Source organism: Nerophis ophidion, linkage group LG02 (genome assembly GCF_033978795.1).
Source record: "Nerophis ophidion isolate RoL-2023_Sa linkage group LG02, RoL_Noph_v1.0, whole genome shotgun sequence".
NCBI lineage: Eukaryota > Metazoa > Chordata > Actinopteri > Syngnathiformes > Syngnathidae > Nerophis > Nerophis ophidion.
Window position 1 is genome coordinate 75,080,166 of NC_084612.1, and position 20,000 is coordinate 75,100,165.

General features: G+C 43.7%; 1 protein-coding gene across 1 annotated transcript in view; it reads right to left on the reverse strand.

The window, feature by feature from the left end:
- The window catches only part of LOC133548262 (sarcolemmal membrane-associated protein-like), a 60,549-nt gene that overhangs the window by 25,125 nt on the left and 15,424 nt on the right, over positions 1 to 20,000 (reverse strand). The window contains exons 2-13 of the mRNA XM_061893579.1: positions 19,691 to 19,727; positions 14,902 to 14,964; positions 14,681 to 14,776; positions 14,538 to 14,609; positions 14,330 to 14,470; positions 14,103 to 14,240; positions 12,067 to 12,235; positions 11,898 to 11,948; positions 11,066 to 11,212; positions 7,274 to 7,336; positions 2,230 to 2,289; positions 2,017 to 2,082 (exon numbers count right to left, since the gene is read on the reverse strand). Coding sequence (XP_061749563.1) covers positions 2,017 to 2,082; positions 2,230 to 2,289; positions 7,274 to 7,336; positions 11,066 to 11,212; positions 11,898 to 11,948; positions 12,067 to 12,235; positions 14,103 to 14,240; positions 14,330 to 14,470; positions 14,538 to 14,609; positions 14,681 to 14,776; positions 14,902 to 14,964; positions 19,691 to 19,727 — 1,103 coding nt within the window. The remainder of the gene's footprint in view (positions 1 to 2,016; positions 2,083 to 2,229; positions 2,290 to 7,273; positions 7,337 to 11,065; positions 11,213 to 11,897; positions 11,949 to 12,066; positions 12,236 to 14,102; positions 14,241 to 14,329; positions 14,471 to 14,537; positions 14,610 to 14,680; positions 14,777 to 14,901; positions 14,965 to 19,690; positions 19,728 to 20,000) is intronic.

Below are 20,000 nucleotides of genomic sequence, written 5' to 3' on the forward strand. Positions count from 1 at the left end.
AATAAAAATCAGTTCCCAGTGGCTTGTTGTATTTTTGGAAGTTTTTTTCAAAATTTTACCGGTCCCGGAATATCCCTAAATAAAGCTTTAGAGTCCCTTATTTTTGCTATCTTCGAAACCACTATCCCTTTCCCTGTGACGTCATACAGTGCTGCCAATACAAACAACATGGCGGATAGCACAGCAAGATATAGCGACATTAGCTCGGATTCAGACTCGGATTTCAGCGGCTTAAGCGATTCAACAGATTACGCATGTATTGAAACAGATGGTCGAGTATGGAGGCAGATAGCGAAAACGAAATTGAAGAAGAAATTGAAGCTATTGAGCGAATAGCTATTGACGCTATTCGGCCATAGCGTGGGTGTACCTAATGAAGAAGCCCATAGCATGGCTGCCTTATTAGCATCGCCGGTAAAATGTGCGGACCAAACGATCAGGACTTTCGCATCTTGTGACACTGGAGCAACTTAAATCCGTCGATTGGTAAGTGTTTGTTTCGCATTAAATGTGGGTATCTAGTTTCAAATGTACATACAGCTAGCGTAAATAGCATGTTAGCATCGATTAGCATAGCATGTTAGCATCGATTAGCTGGCAGTCATGCCGTGACCAAATATGTCTGATTAGCACATAAGTCAACAACATCAACAAAACTCACCTTTGTGATTTCGTTGACTTAATGGTTGCAAATGCATCTGCAGGTTATCCATACATCTCTGTGCCATGTCTGTCTTAGCATCGCCGGTAAAATGTGAAGACACTTTGGTACATTCAATGGGTGTCTGGCGGCAGATTTCTTGCCAGTGGTGCAACTTGAATCCCTCCCTGTTAGTGTTGTTACACCCTCCGACAACACACCGACGAGGCATGTTGTCTCCAAGGTTCCAAAAAATAGTCGAAAAAACGTAAAATAACAGAGCTGAGACCCGGTGTTTGTAATGTGAAAATGAAAATGGCGGGTGTGTTACCTCGGTGACGTCACGCTCTGACGTCATCGCTAAAAGACCGATAAACAGAAAGACGTTTAATTTGCCAAAATTCACCCATTTAGAGTTCGGAAATCGGTTAAAAAAATACATGGTCTTTTTTCTGAAACATCAAGGTATATATTGACGCTTGCATAGGTCTGCTGATAATGTTCCCCTTTAAAAAAAGAAGCCAGACTGGGGCTGTTCTGTTTGGTGACTGGCATTAATAAAGAAACTTTTGAAATTACCATATTTTCCAGACTATAAGCCGCCACTTTCTTCCCACACTATGACCCCTGCGGTTTATATAAAAGGCGCAGCTAATCTATGGGGATTTCCCCGCTAATGGCCATAAAGTTTCGTATACAACAAACTTACATTGTAGTAACACCGACAAGGCCTGTTATTGTTCGTGCTATGGCTCCAACCTTTGGACGAAGTCGCTCACTGAAAGTGCTGCGGGTTGAATGTCTACAGTTTCCTGCCTTGAACCGGAAGTACAAGTGCCGTTCCAACTACACGTATGGATTCTTCATTCATCACTTCAAGCAGCATTTGTAAGTTCTATAATATAACTCAAACACTTCGTCCTTCCTAAACTCAAATGATTGAAATCAGCCTCCTCCATTTTGAAAATGATGACAGGTGAAGTGTCACTTGTGATGTGACGAGTTTGACCCGGCGGAAATTCCAGACATGCGCTAATAAAAATAATATTTTGCGAAACGAATTTGACCCGGCAGTAATTCCAGGCAGGGGCATACTATAGACCTGGCGGCAATTCAAGGAAATACGGTATTACATACAATTTTTTTGGCAAAATGGAAACAATGAAAACATTTAGTAAGAAAGATGAAAAATCCACATTACTCCCAGGCTTCCCCGGTCCATATTAAATGAGGTGTCGGGCCCGATCTGGCCCTTGAGTTTGACACGTGTGGTCCAGAAAATACAGTATCTATTTCATCTCACACTTTCATTCCGAAGGTGAATCGTCTAAAGAGCATTTAGCAGCCTTGAGTGAGGAAGTGGAGATGTACTGTACCTTTAAGACGATCCGGGCTGGTGAGGATGTTGTCTTCTGCTGTCTGGTTGTTCTGCAGGTGGGTGTCTGCACACAAACACAATGAAGTAAGTGCACCCTTCCTAAAAGTGCCACTTATTTATTCCCATTTCAAATAAGCAGCGAATAAATCCTTCAGGTCAGGACTGAACTCGTCCATCCTCCCAAAAGCCGTTTTATTAGCAAAGCTCTCACCATCAAAGTTGGCCAGTTTATGGATTGACGAACTGACTGCTTCCTTCAGCTGTTTCACTGCTGCAGAGACAAGAGGGGAAAAAAAGAAAACAGCTAATATCAGCAGTGAAAGGAAACCAATTAACCAATGCTGCTGTTTCCATGGAGATAAATGTAATGATATCAATGATACTGTTTATCTGGATTAGAGTATATTTAAATAAACCAGTGTTTTTCAAACTTTTTTGAAGCAAGGCACACTTTTCGCATTGAAAAAATGCGGAGGCACACCGCCAGCAGAAATCATTAAAAAAAGAAACTCAGTTGACGGTAAAAAGTCATTACAATTGTTGGATATGACTTTAAATCATAAGCAATCATGCATCACTATAGCTCTTGTCTCAAAGAAGGTGTACAGAAATATCACACCCTGACTTATTTGGAGTTTTGTGCTGTTTTCCTGTGTGCAGTGTTTTACTTCTTATCTTTCGCTCCTATTTTGGTGGCATTTTCTGTTTTTTTTTGGTATTTTCCTGTAGCAGTTTCATGTCTTCCTTTGAGCCATATTTCCTGCATCTGCTTTGTTTTAGCAATCAAGAATATTTCAATTGTTTTCATCCTTCTTTGTGGGGATATTGTTGATTGTCATGTCATGTTCTGATGTATTTTGTGTACGCCGTCTTTGTTCCACAGTAAGTATTTGCTGTCGTCCAGCATTCGGTTTTTGTTTACTTCGGAAACAGTTCAGTTTTAGTTTTGTTCTGCATAGCCTTCCCTAAGCTTCCAAGCCTTTTCTTAGGGGTACTCACCGTTTGTTTATTTTTGGTTTAAGCATTGGATACATTTTTACCCATGCTGCCTCCTGCTGTTTACAACATATATAAAGTAATTGGCTACCGACGAGTGGGGGAAGAGTGGATGGTGAGATCGACAGGTGGATCGGTGCGACGTCTTCAGTAATGCGGACGTTGTACCGATCCGTTGTGGTGAAGAAGGAGCTGAGCCGGAAGGCAAAGCTCTCCATTTACCGGTCGATCTACGTTCCCATCCTCACCTATGGTCATGAGCTTTGGGTCATGACCGAAAGGATAAGATCACGGGTACAAGCGGCCCAAATGAGTTTCCTTCGCCGTGTGGCGGGTCTCTCCCTTAGAGATAGGGTGAGAAGCTCTGCCATCTGGGAGGAACTCAAAGTAAAGCCGCTGCTCCTCCACCTCGAGAAGAGCCAGATGAGGTGGTTCGGGCATCTAGTCAGGATGCCACCCGAACGCCTCCCTAGGGAGGTGTTTAGGGCACTTCCAACCGGTAGGAGGCCACGGGGAAGACCCAGGACACGTTGGGAAGACTATGTCTCCCGGCTGGCCTGGGAACGCCTCGGGATCCCCCGGGAAGAGCTAGACGAAGTGGCTGGGGAAAGGGAAGTCTGGGCTTCCCTGCTTAGGTTGCTGGCCCCGCGACCCGACCTCGGCTAAGCGGAAGAAGATGGATGGATGGATGGGCTACCGACTGCCACCTACTGATACGGAAGAGTATTACACGGTTATTATGCCGAGCTCTGGATAGCATGGACACTCAACTACAACACATCATTTGCAGACTATAATTACTGGTTTGCAAAAAATATCATTAACCCAAATAAGGGAAACTAGATAATCTCCCACAGCACACCAGACTGTATCTCAGGGCACACTCGTGTACTGCGGCACAGTGGTTGAAAAACACTGGAATAGAGTATGTTAATTATTTCAATCTTTGAGAAAGTATATTAAATATTTGCTTTTGCCAAATTCAAGCTTTTCCTTTATTTAGTTTACCACAATGGTATTCTGATCCAACCACTAAATGATTTATGAGAAACCAGCATGGGGAAAAAAAGATGTTTTGTATTTCTCCATGTAACTGGTGACACAATCTAGCAACTTTCAGCCATTGCTGAGGAGAAAATCGTCTCTTTGAGGGGAAGAGTGCGGAGGAGGAGATTTGAAAGGGACATTTCAAGAGACACAAGCGAGATGGTGAGACTGAGAGAGCATGCAGATTTGCTGCAAAGGGAAGATTTAAGGGCACCATCCACAGCCAAATGGCTGCAAACTTCAAAGCCAAAAGCAACCGCCGCCAAGCAATAAGGCAAATTTGTTCCTTTCCTGCTTTTTTTTTTTTTAGACATGATTTACTAAGTTGATATTTTGAAGCAGGAAACAACCCCTTGAGAAATATGTGCTTAAATTATGGCTGGGAACACATTCTAATTAAGCAAGATACTTCAAAACTTGGAGCCTGATTTACTAAGATCTAAATACCACGCGCTAGGCAGCATGTGCAAATAATAAAATAGTGTGTACTATTAATAGGCTTGTTGCGTGTGCAATTGAAAAGTGGTGCAGACCCCCTTAATAAAATGAGGATTTTGCGTGCATACGGGGCTTTTACCACACAGACATTTAATCATTCTCTGTTATCACGCTGCGAGCTGTGTGCCATGTGTTGAACCGGCAGCACACATCTAGAATGTGGAACAGCAATCTACACAACAGAAAGCTATGCATGCTTCTATAGAATTCTGTGTGCAAAGCTGTGGCTTGCATCACCAGCGCATTCATGTGTCTGGAATGACTCAAACGCAAGAAAATGAAAGATGTCTTAACATGTAGAAGATATACTTTAGTACAGGGATGTCAAACTCAAATACAGAGTGGGCCAGAATTTAAAACTGAACGAAGCCGCGGGCCAAGGTTGAACAAATTAATCCTTTAATAGGGACCCAAACAAGTTTTGCATTGAATATTGACCAAGCAAGGCTTATATAACTTTATAGTGACGTGCAAAATCGAGTTTTAAATAATAATAATTAAAATATACCAATGGCATATCAAATAAAATAAAAATACAAATGTAATGTCTCTTTTCGGCGGCGGGGTTTGGTGGTAGCGGGGGTGTATATTGTAGCATGCCGGACGAGTTAGTGATGCAAGGGGTTCTGGGTATTTGTTCGGCTGTGTTTATGTTGTGTTACGGTGCGGATGTTCTCCCGAAATGTGTTTGTCATTCTTGTTTGCTGTGGGTTCACAGTGTGGCGTATATTTGTAACAGTGCTAAAGTTGTTTATACAGCCACCCTCAGTGTGACCTGTATGGCTGTTGACCAAGTATGCCTTGCATACACTTGTGTGTGTGTGTATGAGCCGCATATATTATGTGAGTGGGCCGGCACGCTGTTTGTATGGAGGAAAAGCGGACGTGGCGAAATGTAGAGAACGCCAAAGGCAGTGCTTTTACAGCCCGCCCCCAATATTATTGTCCGGGTGGAAATCGGGAGAGGCACTGAACTTCGGGAGTCTCCTGGGAAAATCGGGAGGGTTGACGAGTATGAGTATTAGTGGTGAATGCGGTGTTACAGCGGCGGGCCAGCTCTAATGTTAATTTGATATTGCCTCAAGGGCCAAATTAAATTACACGGCGGGGAAAATTGACACCCTTGCTTTAGTACATTTTTACTAAATAAAAAAACAACATTTACATCACTTGAATTGAATAATTGGTAGCGGGCCGCAGAATAATTTTTAATTATTTATTTTGTATTTATTTATTTATTTTATTGTTTTTATTAAATCAACATAAAAAAACACAAGATACACTTACAATTAGTGCACCAACCCCCAAACCTCCCTTTTTCATGACAAAAAATAAAAAAATAAAAATTAAAAATACATTTAAAATTCCCCCCACCCCTGCCGGGCCGCGGGACAAAATGATCAAGCGTTGACCGGTCCGCAGCTACAAAAAGGTTGGGGACCACTGATCTAAGTCACAGCAGCTCAGACGAGGCACCAAGCAGTGTGGGTGGGGGGAGTTTCCACAGAGTGTTTCCATAGCGACCAGCCTGAAATGCGGGTGTCAGGGACAGACACGGAAAGAGATTTTTACAACAAATTTCTAAAGCTTAGCGATATATCAGATTGTAGGTGTGTGTGGGGGGACGGGGGTTTCCATTCGTGTTCATATATCGCTGTGTTTGTTGCATTTTTGTTGTGTTTCACTCGATTGTAAATAATGTCTACCGAGAGGGGGTTTGACATTCATCCATCCATCAATCCATCCATTTTTTACCGCTTATTCCCTTTTGGGGTCGGGGGGGGGCGCTGGCGCCTATCTCAGCTACAATCGGTCGGAAGGCGGGTACACCCTGGACAAGTCACCATCTCATCGCAGGGCCAACACAGATAGACCGACAACTTTCACACTCACATTCACACACTAGGGCCAATTTTTTTTTTTTGTGTGTTGCCTATCAACCTATCCCCAGGTGCATGTCTTTGGAAGTGGGAGGAAGCCGGAGTACCCGGAGGGAACCCACGCATTCACGGGGAGAACAAGCAAACTCCACACAGAAAGATCCCGAGCCTGGGATTGAACCCAAGACTGGAGGACCTTCGTATTGTGAGGCAGACGCACTAACCCCTCTGCCACAGTGAAGCCCGGTTTGACGTTCATATGTTGTCAATATTCAGTGTTTTATTGTTCATAGCTTATATTGTAAATCCTCCGTTAATTTTCGTGTACATTCTGGGGGTCTCACTCAGTAAAAAAAAAGTAAAAATCCCATTCTGTATTTTAATGTGGTCTGTCATAACGTTTTTAGCCTTCAATTAGACATTATTGTGAAGTTTTGTATTCGTGTTTCTAAAAATCAGATACACCGGCCTCCAGACACATCTTTTTCTCAAAATTTGGCCCCCGAGTCAAAATAATTGCCCAGGCCTGGGCCACAACATTTGGTATACCTGCACAGCCGTTTGGAGTAACCTAATTAGTTCAATACGACACTACTGGTGGTTTTTGCAGCCCTTGAAGACATTTGTGATGAAGGGCTATTTAAGTACACTTCGATTGACTGTTAAATGAATACCTCTCCCACTTTAAAGTGAGCATGAGCATCTTTGGAAAGGCAGTAGTGCTCTCATGATGAAAGGTAATGCAGGTGTATCAACGTATTGTTGCAGCCAGTGAGTGTAAGAGTTAGGCTGACGGTGGCAAACAAGAGGAAATGTGATAGTGTATGTACTCACGCGGACACTCAATCAACTGTTGGATTCGAGTGGCGTCTCCTCCGCTGTTAACGTGACAGTTGTCTGACAAAAACACACAGACTCTGCTTATTCATTCCATATCTTAGATACACTTGAAGAGCTTCCGGCATGGAACCGTTTACACGAGCGTGACACACAGAGAGCGTGGAGACAGACCATGACGATGCAGGAATGACAAACACGGGGGGAGCATGACAAAAGAGAACAGAGAGAAAACCTGAGCACCACGCTGAGGCATTTCAGTCAGACATGTAAAAGGTAGTTCTTCTTCAAACAGGAAGTAGACGTTTAAAGTGAAATACGTGAACTCGTCAGTTTAAACCACTTTAGTTGGAACACTTCACACCACATTTTCTCCTTCCAAACAGCTTGCTTCCAAAGTAAGTTCCGAGACTCCTACTAATCCGTGCACAGAACTTATACTGCAAGACATGATTTACTGTACCGTGCTCATGTAAGATAACCTTGGGTTGAGAAGTACCAATAGGGGATTACGTCAAACCAAAGAGCAGACCTCAATATATCAATCAATCAATCAATCAATCGATGTTTATTTATATAGCCCCAAATCACAAATGTCTCAAAGGACTGCACAAATCATTACGACTACAACATCCTCCGAAGAACCCACAAAAGGGCAAGGAAAACTCACATCCAGTGGGCAGGGAGAATTCACATCCAGTGGGACGCCACTGACAATGCTGACTATAAGAAACCTTGGAGAGTACCTCAGATGTGGGCAACCCCCCCCTCTAGGGGACCGAAAGCAATGGATGTCGACCGGGTCTAACATGATACTGTGAAAGTTCAATCCATAGTGGCTCCAACACAGCCGCGAGAGTTCAGTTCAAGCGGATCCAAGACAGCAGCGAGAGTCCCGTCCACAGGAAACCATCTCAAGCGGAGGTGGATCAGCAGCGTAGAGATGTCCCCAACCGATACACAGGCGAGCGGTCCATCATGGGTCTCGACTCTGGACAGCCAGTACTTCATCAATGGTCATCGGACCGGACCCCCTCCACAAGGGAGGGGGGGGACATAGGAGAAAGAAAAGAAGCGGCAGATCAACTGGTCTAAAAAGGAGGTCTATTTAAAGGCTAGAGTATACAGATGAGTTTTAAGGTGAGACTTAAATGCTTCTACTGAGGTAGCATCTCGAACTGTTACCGGGAGGGCATTCCAGAGTACTGGAGCCCGAACGGAAAACGCTCTATAGCCCGCAGACTTTTTTTGGGCTCTAGGAATCACTAATAAGCCGGAGTCTTTTGAACGCAGATTTCTTGCCGGCACATATGGTACAATACAATCGGCAAGATAGGCTGGAGCTAGACCGTGTAATATTTTATACGTAATTAGTAAAACCTTAAAGTCACATCTTAAGTGCACAGGAAGCCAGTGCAGGTGAGCCAGTATAGGTATATATGTATGTATATATGTATATAAAGGTATATACAGTATAGGTATATATGTATGTATATATGTATATAAAGGTATATACAGTATAGGTATATATGTATGTATATATGTATATAAAGGTATATACAGTACAGGCGTAATATGATCAAACTTTCTTGCTCTTGTCAAAAGTCTAGCAGCCGCATTTTGTACCAACTGTAATCTTTTAATGCTAGACATGGGGAGACCCGAAAATAATACGTTACAGTAATCGAGGCGAGACGTAACAAACGCATGGATAATGATCTCGGCGTCTTTAGTGGACAAAATGGAGCGAATTTTAGCGATATTACGGAGATGAAAGAAGGCCGTTTTAGTAACGCTTTTAATGTGTGACTCAAAGGAGAGAGTTGGGTCGAAGATAATACCCAGATTTTTTACCGAGTCACCTTGTTTTATTATTTGGTTGTCAAATGTTAAAGTTGTATTATTAAATAGAGGTTGGTGTCTAGCAGGACCGATAATCAGCATTTCCGTTTTTTTGGCGTTAAGTTGCAAAAAGTTAGCGGACATCCATTGTTTAATTTCATTAAGACACGCCTCCAGCTGACTACAGTCCGGCGTGTTGGTCAATAAACAAATAGCTTGGACTCAACATCACAACTTAGAGGAAGGTCTTTTGAAAAGGAAAGTAGAAACACGGTGATGGCGTCCACATAAAAGAAATCTTCTGCTTGACTTCTCAAATAGTAGGGCGCTGGGGGACTTCCGGCATTAGCACCTTTTTGTTCTGGAACAATACACACTCCTCCAGCCAGGTGGCAGCACTGCTTGAGTTAATCAACAGGCTCGGCCAGGAAATAATACCAAACATACCTCTGTAACCCTTCAGTTTACCAGCAATGAGGATAGAAATAAATAATTATTGCCGGGTTCTCGTTAGAATTTCAATTCAGGGGCAGTGGGAAAAATTTTTGTCACCTCAGGGGGTTGGTTCCAGAAAATAATTGGTTCTACATTCAAGTCTTTGTCTTTACACAGAAATTCCCATCGCCTAAAAGGACTCAGCTGCCACGGAGATGGATGAGCATTTTAGAGAGTAGAGCTAGAGAGTAAGGAGAACTCATTACACGTTGGGGCAAAAATGAGATGAGGCTGTATAACAGTTTAAATATGCTGAACAAACTTGTGTTTTGTTATCTGAAAATGTAACATTCCTTTATCCTAATTAGCCTTTTTTTCCAATAAAGTAGCAGTAGAGTGGAAAAACAAGTTGACTTCGTATGCTTATTTGTGTAAAGTATGTGAAAATACTGTCTAAAATGTCACAAATTCAGTCAGCCATTTTGAATATTCCGCTCAGAATATCTTTGGCTATTTTCAGAGATTGACATCACAGTAGCAATGCTTCTGCACTTTAACCATGTTATTAGATCAGTCATACTGGAAATACACAAAAAATGTGCCGTGTATCATTTACAATCCTTATCTTCTTGGCTTTTTAATGCAGTCGAAATCGTAAATAAATAGCTAACAATTGAGTCGAGAGATGGACGCTGCATTATAATCTTTAAAGAAAATCCAGAAACCGCAACAATACTCCATTTACATGTTGTGACCTAAAAATTTATCAAATATGAGTGAATATAAGCGCGGACGCAGACGCACTATTTTAGTGGCGCATTGATAGCATTGTTGACACACTACAAGCCGGCGGCTGCTTCTGCTTCGTGTCAAACTTGCTAAAAGTAAATTCTAGATTATAGTTCATGCATCTCTCACCTGCTCGTAGACAAATGTGGCCATGGACCGACAGGATGGTCCACTTTCACATCCCCGAGATGGCGAAAAAGTCAAACTAGCAGCAACTTTTTTTTTAACCCTTGCGAATGATTCTTCACCCAAACAGAATTATGTCTGCAACCCAGCGAGAGCGGAAATATTACAGTGGGTGTTTGTTTTTCATGGTATATTACGGTTAGCTTGTATGTTTAGCACCTAGCAATGCTGGGATCCGCCGGGTAGAAGTCGACTTCTAAAACTTATTACTCATTTCTGTTTGGGCTCGAAAATATAAGGATCTGGATCATCATTTTCCCAAAGTAACACTGTTGGCTCTCACAAAGACTGATTAGCATTGTTGTTGATGGGGAAGGGATCTGTGGTTCCTCCTCTACGTGGGGTGCTCACGTGACTCATTAACTCTCAAAATGGCTCAAGAATCTCAGTGAGATTGGTACTATTTTGATTTGATCTATTTATTCGTAACCTTTGGAAGTGTTTTGGTGTCATAAATCAGATATTTAATATGGAGGCGACTAGTTTTTCCACTCCACTTGCACTTTAAAGTGATGATCATAATGAAACCACCACTACCATCTGCGTCTTCACCGACTGCACCCTCGTCCGTGTCGGTGTCCTCCTCATCTTCCTCTTCTTCTTCCTCATGGCTCTCGGGTGTCTCCAAGCTTGGACCCTCCTCCGCGGGCTCCTCTCCCGCTTCAGGGGAGCCTAAGTCCTCATCTGTCATTTGACCACATGACACAAGGGTCGTTTTGGGTTGAAAAGCCAGAAGATTCTTCACGGGGTGAGCAGTGTGGAGGAAGGAGTGGGGGTTCAAGCACCTCCGGCATTCTGTGTGCTCAATTCCATCACCAGACACGAAACCAGGCGAAGCAAGTGCTGTTTTTGTTTTAACCCCCAGAAAAAGACAGACAAAGAGGTGTACAGTTTGCCCGCCGAGGGAATCCACCCAGATCATCCGGAATGCATTTTAGAGAGAACACTTCTCTCGTGAAACAGCCACACACGGACGTAGACCAGGCGTAAACCAGATCATGGTGACTGGAGCAGTATTTAAGTTGATTATTTCAACTGATTCAGGTCAGAGCAAGCAGTGAATCATGGTTAATGTCAACAACCTCCACCAGAACAGTAAACCCAGGCACAGACGATTAGAATCGTGACCACTCTGGTGCACTCTCAGGAGGAACAACCAACCATGTGGACATGGTCACCCAAGAAGAAGATGAGGGATAGGTGATGGCCAGCATTAGCCAGATGAACAGAAAGCCACCACAAGCACCAGTTTGTGGTCGTGCGTGCAGGAAGATGTCATGCAGAATTCATGCACGCAGGATGTGGAGGAGAAGTCAGAGGCCACGGAGGACAAAGATGAGAGAGTCCGGCCAAAGAAGGCAACACTCACCCAGACTGTTGTTTTCCTTAATGCTTTTCTCTTGGAGCTGCTCTAAGCGCACTGTGGGCAAAAAATAAGCGTTGACTGGCTTGGTTGCCAGGGTAACCATGTCTATGGGATGTTTGATCGGCTGTTGAGTGTGTTAAGAGTTGGAGCAGGAAGGTCCGTGTGCGAGTACCCTGCAGGGCGGCGAGCCTCTCGTTGGTGAAGTCGTTGTCGGCCTGTAGAGCCTCAATGCGAGCCTGGAGAACCTGCTCCTTCTCCTCCATCTCCTCGATCCGCAACTCCAGCGCTCGCTTCTCCGACGCCCCCCGTTGGGTCAGCTCCTCTTGGCGGCCCTCCGCTTCCTGCAGGAGGGGCACAAGTGGGCGCAACGGTTAAGAAAAGGGTTGATGGTGAGGAAAATGTCCCGTGGAGCAGTGGACAGGTCAGAAGACTGGGCCAAAATACAAATAAAGGGGGAAGAATTAAAGAATTAAAGCCCGGCAGAGGTCAATTATTAGTACATGTGGCGGTCCACTATAAATGACAACTCAACTAAAAAACTTCAGGCGGTCAACAACACTCAACTAAAACTTCAGGTAGTCAACAATAAACGACGACTCAACTAAAACTTCCGACGGTCAACGACGACTCAAATAAAACTTCAAGCGGTCAACGACGACTCAACTAAAACTTCAGGTAGTCAACAATAAACAACTATTCAAGTGAAACTTCAGGCAGTTGTCAATAAACGACGACTCAAATAAAACTTAAGGCGGTCAACGGCGACGCAACTAAAACTTCAGGTAGTCAACAATAAACAACTATTCAAGTGAAACTTCAGGCAGTTGTCAATAAACGACGACTCAAATAAAACTTCAGGCGGTCAACGACTCCAGGTAGTCAACAATAAAAGATGACTCAACTAAAACTTCAGGCGGTCAACAATAAACGACTCAACTAAAACTTCAGGCGGTCAACAATAAACAACGACTCAACTAAAACTTCAGGCGGTCAACAATAAACGACTCAACTAAAACTTCAGGGGGTCAACAATAAACGACTCAACTAAAACTTTTGGAGGTCAACAATAAACGACAACTAAAACTTCAGGCGGTCAACAATAAACGACTCAACTAAAACTTCTGGCGGTCAACAATAAACGACGGCTCGACTAAAACTTCAGGCAGTGAATAATAAACGACGACTCAACTAAAACTTCAGGCGGTCAACAATAAACGACTCAACTAAAACTTCAGGCGGTCAACAATAAACGACTCAACTAAAATTTCTGGCGGTCAACAAACGACGGCTCGACTAAAACTTCAGGCGGTCAACCATAAACGATGGCTCAACTAAAACTTCAGGCGGTTAACGACTCCAGGTAGTCAACAATAAAGGATGACTCAACTAAAACTACAGGCGGTCAACGACTCCAGGTAGTCAACAATAAAGGATGACTCAACTAAAACTTCAGGCGGTCAACAATAAACAACGACTCAACTAAAACTTCAGGCGGTCAACAATAAACGACTCAACTAATACTTCAGGCAATCAACAATAAACGACTGAACTAAAACTTCAGGCGGTCAACAATAAACGACTGAACTAAAACTTCAGGCGGTCAACAATAAACGACTCAACTAAAACTTCAGGCAGCCAACAATAAACGACTCAACTAAAACTTTGGGAGGTCAACAATGAACGACTGAACTAAAAATTCAGGCGGTCAACAATAAACGCCTGAACTAAAACTTCAGGCGGTCAACAATAAACGACGGCTCAACTAAAACTTCAGGCAGCCAACAACAAACAACTCAACTAAAACTTCAGGCGGTTAACAATAAACGACTGAACCAAAAATTCAGGCGGTAAACAAACGACGGCTCAACTAAAACTTCAGGCAGCCAACAACAAACGACTCAACTAAAACTTCAGGCAATCAACGATAAACGACGGCTCGACTAAAACTTCAGGCGGTCAACAATAAACGACTCAACTAAAACTTCAGGCGGTGAAGAATAAACGACGACTCAACTAAAACTTTGGGAGGTCAAAAATAAACAATGACTCAACTACAACACCAACTTTCATGGTCAGGTATGTCCATTAATTGGAGCAGCACTTTCCTGAACAGTATTGTAAGTCATCCAACTTCAGAGACCTTCTAAGTGAGATCTTCCAGTGTTTAGCCAAAGTATTGCAAGCCAGTTGAGTTGAGAGGCAGCTCACCTTTATTTTGTCTGTAAGCTCTTTGATTTCATTGACTGCAGCGTTGTATTTGTTGGCCAGCTCCCTCAGCTCCTCCTGGCTCCTCTCAGACATTTCCTTCAGGTGGGTGCACTCGTCTTCCGTGTTGCTCAGCGAGCGCTGCGGGTGCCAGAAGTCAACATCTCGATATTTCCCAGCCAACATCAGAAGACCACAAATTGATTCTGGCAATCGTGTGTAGGGCCCACCTCCACCTCCGACAACTTTCTGACCACCTCGATCTTCTCCTGCAGGACTCTCCTGAGAGACTCTTTGGCCGTGGTCTCATAGTTGTGTTTGTCGTCCTGGAGAGCAAGGAGCTCTTTCCGAATGCCGTCCTCTGTCTGGGACTGAGAGGAACATGCATGGACAAGTAGGTGTTACTGCTTCAAGGGTCTGGGGGAGAGTGTGCCTCACCTTTGAGTAAGCCTGCAGTTGACTGCCCATCACCTCCAGCCTGGACAGCAAACGGTCTTCATCAATCAGAGCCTGATGAAGGAATATGCTCAGTTCACGGCTTCTGACAAAAACCTTCCTGTTATTCGGGTTCTTTTTCCGACCTGCCAGCTGCTCTCCGAGGCCTCCTGAGTGTTGACGAGCAGACGCTGCAGGGTGGCCAGCTTCTGCTCCAACATCTGCTCCCTGTGTAAGGCCTCCTGGCAGACAGAGGGACGGGATCCATACCATCAGTCATGGAGGATTTAATGCACGTGTCTTCTAACGTGGTTCAATGGTTTGGGGTGTCATTGTATGGGACTACCAGCGGGTGTCGCTGTGTTACCTGTAGATACTGGGAGAGCTGGAAGAGTTCCTGAGAATACATACTGGGAGTGTTGGCCGCAACCTACAAGAGGCACACAAACAAAGTTTGGTGAAAAATTAACCGTTTGGATGGTTGGAGGGTAAAAATGAAAATAGTCCTAAATAAACCCATTTATACCAGGTTTATTTGTGTCTTTATTACAAAATATTTTCTTAGTTTTCCACCGAATTTATGCAAGTGAATTGCAAAACGCTGCGAAGGCCCTGTTGAAATGGCTTTGTTTAATATTATTCTCCCACTTTGATGCTATTTTAGAAGGCATGAAAACTCACCAATTTTTGCAAGCATGTCCGATCCGGCAAAAAATCAGATATTTTAAGGGTCCTGAACCCAAACTTCAAAAATTGGCTCTCTAGCGCCCCCTTTAAAATTAGAAAAAATTGGGCCCCTCGCTTCTTGGTCGGTATAGCTCGGTTGGTAGAGTGGCCGTGACAGCAACTTGAGGGTTCCAGGTTTGATCCCGGCTTCCACCATCCTCGTCACTGCCGTTGTGTCCTTGGGCAAGACACTTTATCCACCTGCTCCCAGTGCCACCCACACTGCTTTAAATGTAACTTTGATATTGGGTTTCACTATGTAAAGCGCTTTGAGTCACTAGAGAAAAGCGCTATACAAATATAATTTACTTCACAAATATCGCCACTGGCGTCGTTAATGACAGGACGCATGTAAAAATCTCAAGAACCCATATTTGAAAACCAACAGGAAGTCAGCCATCTTGGTTACCGCCGGCCCTTTTTAGGCCAAAAACAAGGGTCATACTTCAAAGAGCTCCTTCTAGGGCGGGGGTCAGTGAGCCGCATGCAGCTCTTTAGCACCGCCCTAGTGGCTCTCTGGAGCTTTTTCAAAAATATATTAAAAAATGGAAAAAGATGAAAAGGGACAAAAAAAAACATATTTGTTGTTTTAATATGGTTTCTGTAGGAGGACAAACATGACACAAACCTCCCTAATTCTTATAAAGCACAGTTTATATTAAACATGCTTCACTGATTCGAGTATTTGGCAAGCGCCGGTTTGTCCTACTAATTTTGGCGGTCCTTGAACTCACCGTAGTTTGTTTACATGTATAACTTTCTCCGACTTTCTAAGACGTGTTTTATACCCCTTCTTTTTCTCTCATTTTGTCCACCAATTTTTTAACGTTGTGCATGAATGCACAAAGGTGAGTTTTGTTGATGTTATTGACTTGTGTGGAGTGCTAATCAGACATATTTGGTCACTGCATGACTGCCAGCTAATCGATGCTAACATGCTATTTAGGCTAGCTGTATGTACATATTGCATCATTATGCCTCATTTGTAGCTATATTGGATCTCATTTAGTTAGTTTCAATTTATATCTCATGACACAATATCTGTATGTAATATGGCTTTTAATTTTTTGCGGATCCAGACGGATTTGTTTTTGTATTTTCGGTCCAATATGGCTCTTTCAACATTTTGCGTTGCCGACCCCTGTTCTAGGGACTTTGACCAAATGAGTTGCCTTTAAAATGAAACATACTAGACAAATAGGCGATGATACCTAGTGTGTGTGTGTGACAATCATTAGTACTTTAAATTTTAGTTTTAATAAATTGCATGGGAATTTTGCCTTCACCTTAGAATGTGGGCGTGGCATGACGCCAAACTGTGATCTAAAAAGCCTGCAAAACTTGAAACGTTTATAACTAGGCTCCAAAAACTCAGATCTTGATCAGAATTGGTACCGCAAAGTGCAAGATGGGTCAGCGCATGTTAGTACACATTTCTGGTGGGCGGAGCCTGGTGGCAAAAACTGGCCCTCGCCATCAACAATCAAACTGTCATTACTTCACTCTTGATGATCGGATTTCCTTCCAAACTGAAATTGTTGGGGTCTGATCATGACCAGTCGTTGATATCGACACCAACATCGCCTCATTCTGGTAGAAAATTATAACTGTCGGAACTTCCTTCCACATGCACCAATCTTCCGAATTTTTTTCGATTTTTTTTGGACTGTCATGCTTGTCCGCCGGCTGACGTGAAACCCGAGTTGCATGGTGGAGCACGGTTCCTCAACGCTACTTGCAGCTTTAATTTAAGTTCAAATTTCGTGAACTATTTTTTTTTAAATGAAATTACGCTGACAATATTATTGAATAAAAAAATTGTACGCAAAATTTGTGTTTAAAAAATCGATTCCATTAAAAACTGTTTAAAATTCGGTGCGCAGAAAAAAATATTGGTTGCTTAAAAAAAAAAAATAGCAACCAATATTCCATCTATCTTCTTCTGCTTATATGAGGTCGGGTCGAGGGGGCAGCAGCCTAAGCAGAGAAGCCAAGACTTCCCCCCTCTATCGAGCCACTTGGTGCAGCTCCTCCAGGGGGATCACGGGGTGTTCCCGGGCCAGCTGGGAGACAAACTAACCAACCAATATTTCTGCACTGAATTTTATTCAATTAATTAATCAATTAATCAACACTGTGAACCCACACCAAACAAGAATGACAAACACATTTCGGGAAAACATCCGCACTGTAACACAACATAAACACAACATTACAAATACCCAGAATCCCATGCAACCTTGACTTTTCCAGGCTACATTATACACCACGCTACCACCCCCCACCTCGACCAACGCAGGAGGGGGCGAGGGGGGTTGTGGTAGCGTGGTGTATAATGTAGCCTGGAAGAGTCAAGGTTGCATGGGATTCTGGGTATTTGTAATGTTGTGTTTATGTTGTGTTACAGTGCGAATGTTTTCCCGAAATGTGTTTGTCATTCTTCTTTGGTGTGGGTTCACAGCGTGGCGCATATTTGTAACAGTGTTAAAGTTGTTTATATCACAACCCTCAGTGTAACCTGTATGGCTGTTGAACAAGAATGCCTTGCAGTCGCATGTGTGTGTCAGCAGAAGCCACATACAACGCGTGACCTGACTGGTAAACTGTTTGTACAAGTTGTGGAGGGCACTAAAGATAGTGCCATCGTAACACGCCTTTATTATGTTGATTGGGTATTGCTCAGCAGACGTCCGAGTGAATAATCACTCCGTAACCCGCGAATCTCCCGGACAAATCGGGAGGAATTGTATGCGTGATGCTAATAAGCGGGATTCATTTAAAACTTACTGGCCACACTAACATCAAATGTTCCAATTTAATTGCGGCCTGCGTGTCTGAGACCCCTGGTTAATTAATGAAATAACAATGTATACAGTGTTATTTCATTATAAATTTCAAGAGTCTTGTGGCTCCCAAAATGGCTCTTTGAGAGGTAAAGGTTGCCGACCCCTGTCCTAGTTAATAAATAAGTACAAAATAGAATGAGCGACTAGGATGAGAATCAGCACCTCCAAGTCCGAGTCCATGGTTTTCGCCCGGAAAAGGGTGGAGTGCCAACTCCGGGTTGGGGAGGAGACCCTGCCCCAAGTGGAGGAGTTCAAGTACCTAGGGGTCTTGTTCACGAGTGAGGGAAGAGTGGATGGTGAGGTCGACAGGCAGATCGGTGCGGCGTCTTCAGTAATGCGGACGCTGTATTGATCCGTAGTGGTGAAGAAGGAGCTGAGCTGGAAGGCAAAGCTCTCAATTTGCCAGTCGAGCTACGTTCCCATCCTCACCTATGGTCATGAGCTTTGGGTCATGACCAAAAAGACAAGATCACGGGTACAAGCGGCCCAAATGAGTTTCCACCGCCGGGTGGCGGAGCTCTCCCTTAGAGATAGGGTGAGAAGCTCTGCCATCTGGGAGGAACTCAAAATAAAGCCGCTGCTCCTCCACATAGAGAGGAGCCAGATGAGGTGGTCAGGGCATCTGGTCAGGATGCCACCCGAACGCCTCCCTAGGGAGGTGTTTCGGGCATGTCCGACCGGTAGGAGGCCACGGGGAAGACCCAGGACACGTTGGGAAGACTATGTCTCCCGGTTGGCCTGGGAACGCCTCGGGATCCCCCGGGAGGAGCTAGATGAAGTGGATGGGGAGAGGGAAGTCTGGGCTTCTCTGCTTAGGCTGCTGCCCCCGCGACCCGACCTCGGATAAGCGGAAAAAGATGGCTGGATGGATGGAATTTTTCAGCACAATTTGAAAATTTCAGTAGAAAATGTTAAAACGTAAAAAAAATTCAGTTAGCATAAATTCAGTCTCCGAAAAAAGTTTTTGCAACAAAGACACAAATTAACCTCCATGCAATTACAACACCAGATTAAATATTAAAAGAAATCAGTACCACGGAAGAGGCCTTCATTTAAAACCTGACTCTAAATTTGCAACTTTAATTAACAGAAAAAGCCAGTGTGTGTGAAACTCAATTGAGAGCTGAGGGAGCGTGGTACACTTAATTATGTTAGAGAAGTGGCTCAAAATGTAGTCACGCACGCACACGCACACACACACATTCCTCTGACAGGTTACACTGAGGCGCTGTTGTTCTGACTGCTAGAGACACAGAACAGAACACCCAAGCTTTATCGCTCTTCTTGCGGATAAAAACTCTAAGTGCCAACGTTTACAGCCTAAGAGGACGAAGAAGGACGTTTTCACACTCTCACTTAATCCAGTAAACATAAAGAGGCCATCTTGTTAGGAATGTTGCTATAAAAGCTGGCTTTCCTCAGGTCATGGCCCTTAGTCCCAAGACATGGAAAAAGGCAGAAGAGCTATGGTTTCAGCAAGTTAGGTGGCAGACCACACATTCCTCGGGTCAGCTGACTACTCCAGTGGGTGGAAGAGAGACGGAGGGAGAATGCATCATCACATCAGGCACATTCTGTCCTTACCTTGTCTACAGGCAGCGGCAGCGGCGCCTGGATGACACTGCAAGACAGGAGCAAACTTGGTCAGCGAGAAAACACAACGGAGGAAAGACTCAAAGAACATAATTTGAATGTTTTTGTGTGCTCATGTTTCCAAACCACTTCTCTGCAGACCAGCTCTAAAGTATTCATGTGTGTGAAGTCTGCCTAGAGTTATGATCCGCCGCCCGGATCATACATTGTTTTGGTTTTTGAGTCATTTTGTGTTCCCTGATTATTTTTGGACTCTTCCCATCCCTAGTTGTGCACTTCCTTGTTTTATTCTTGTTACCAT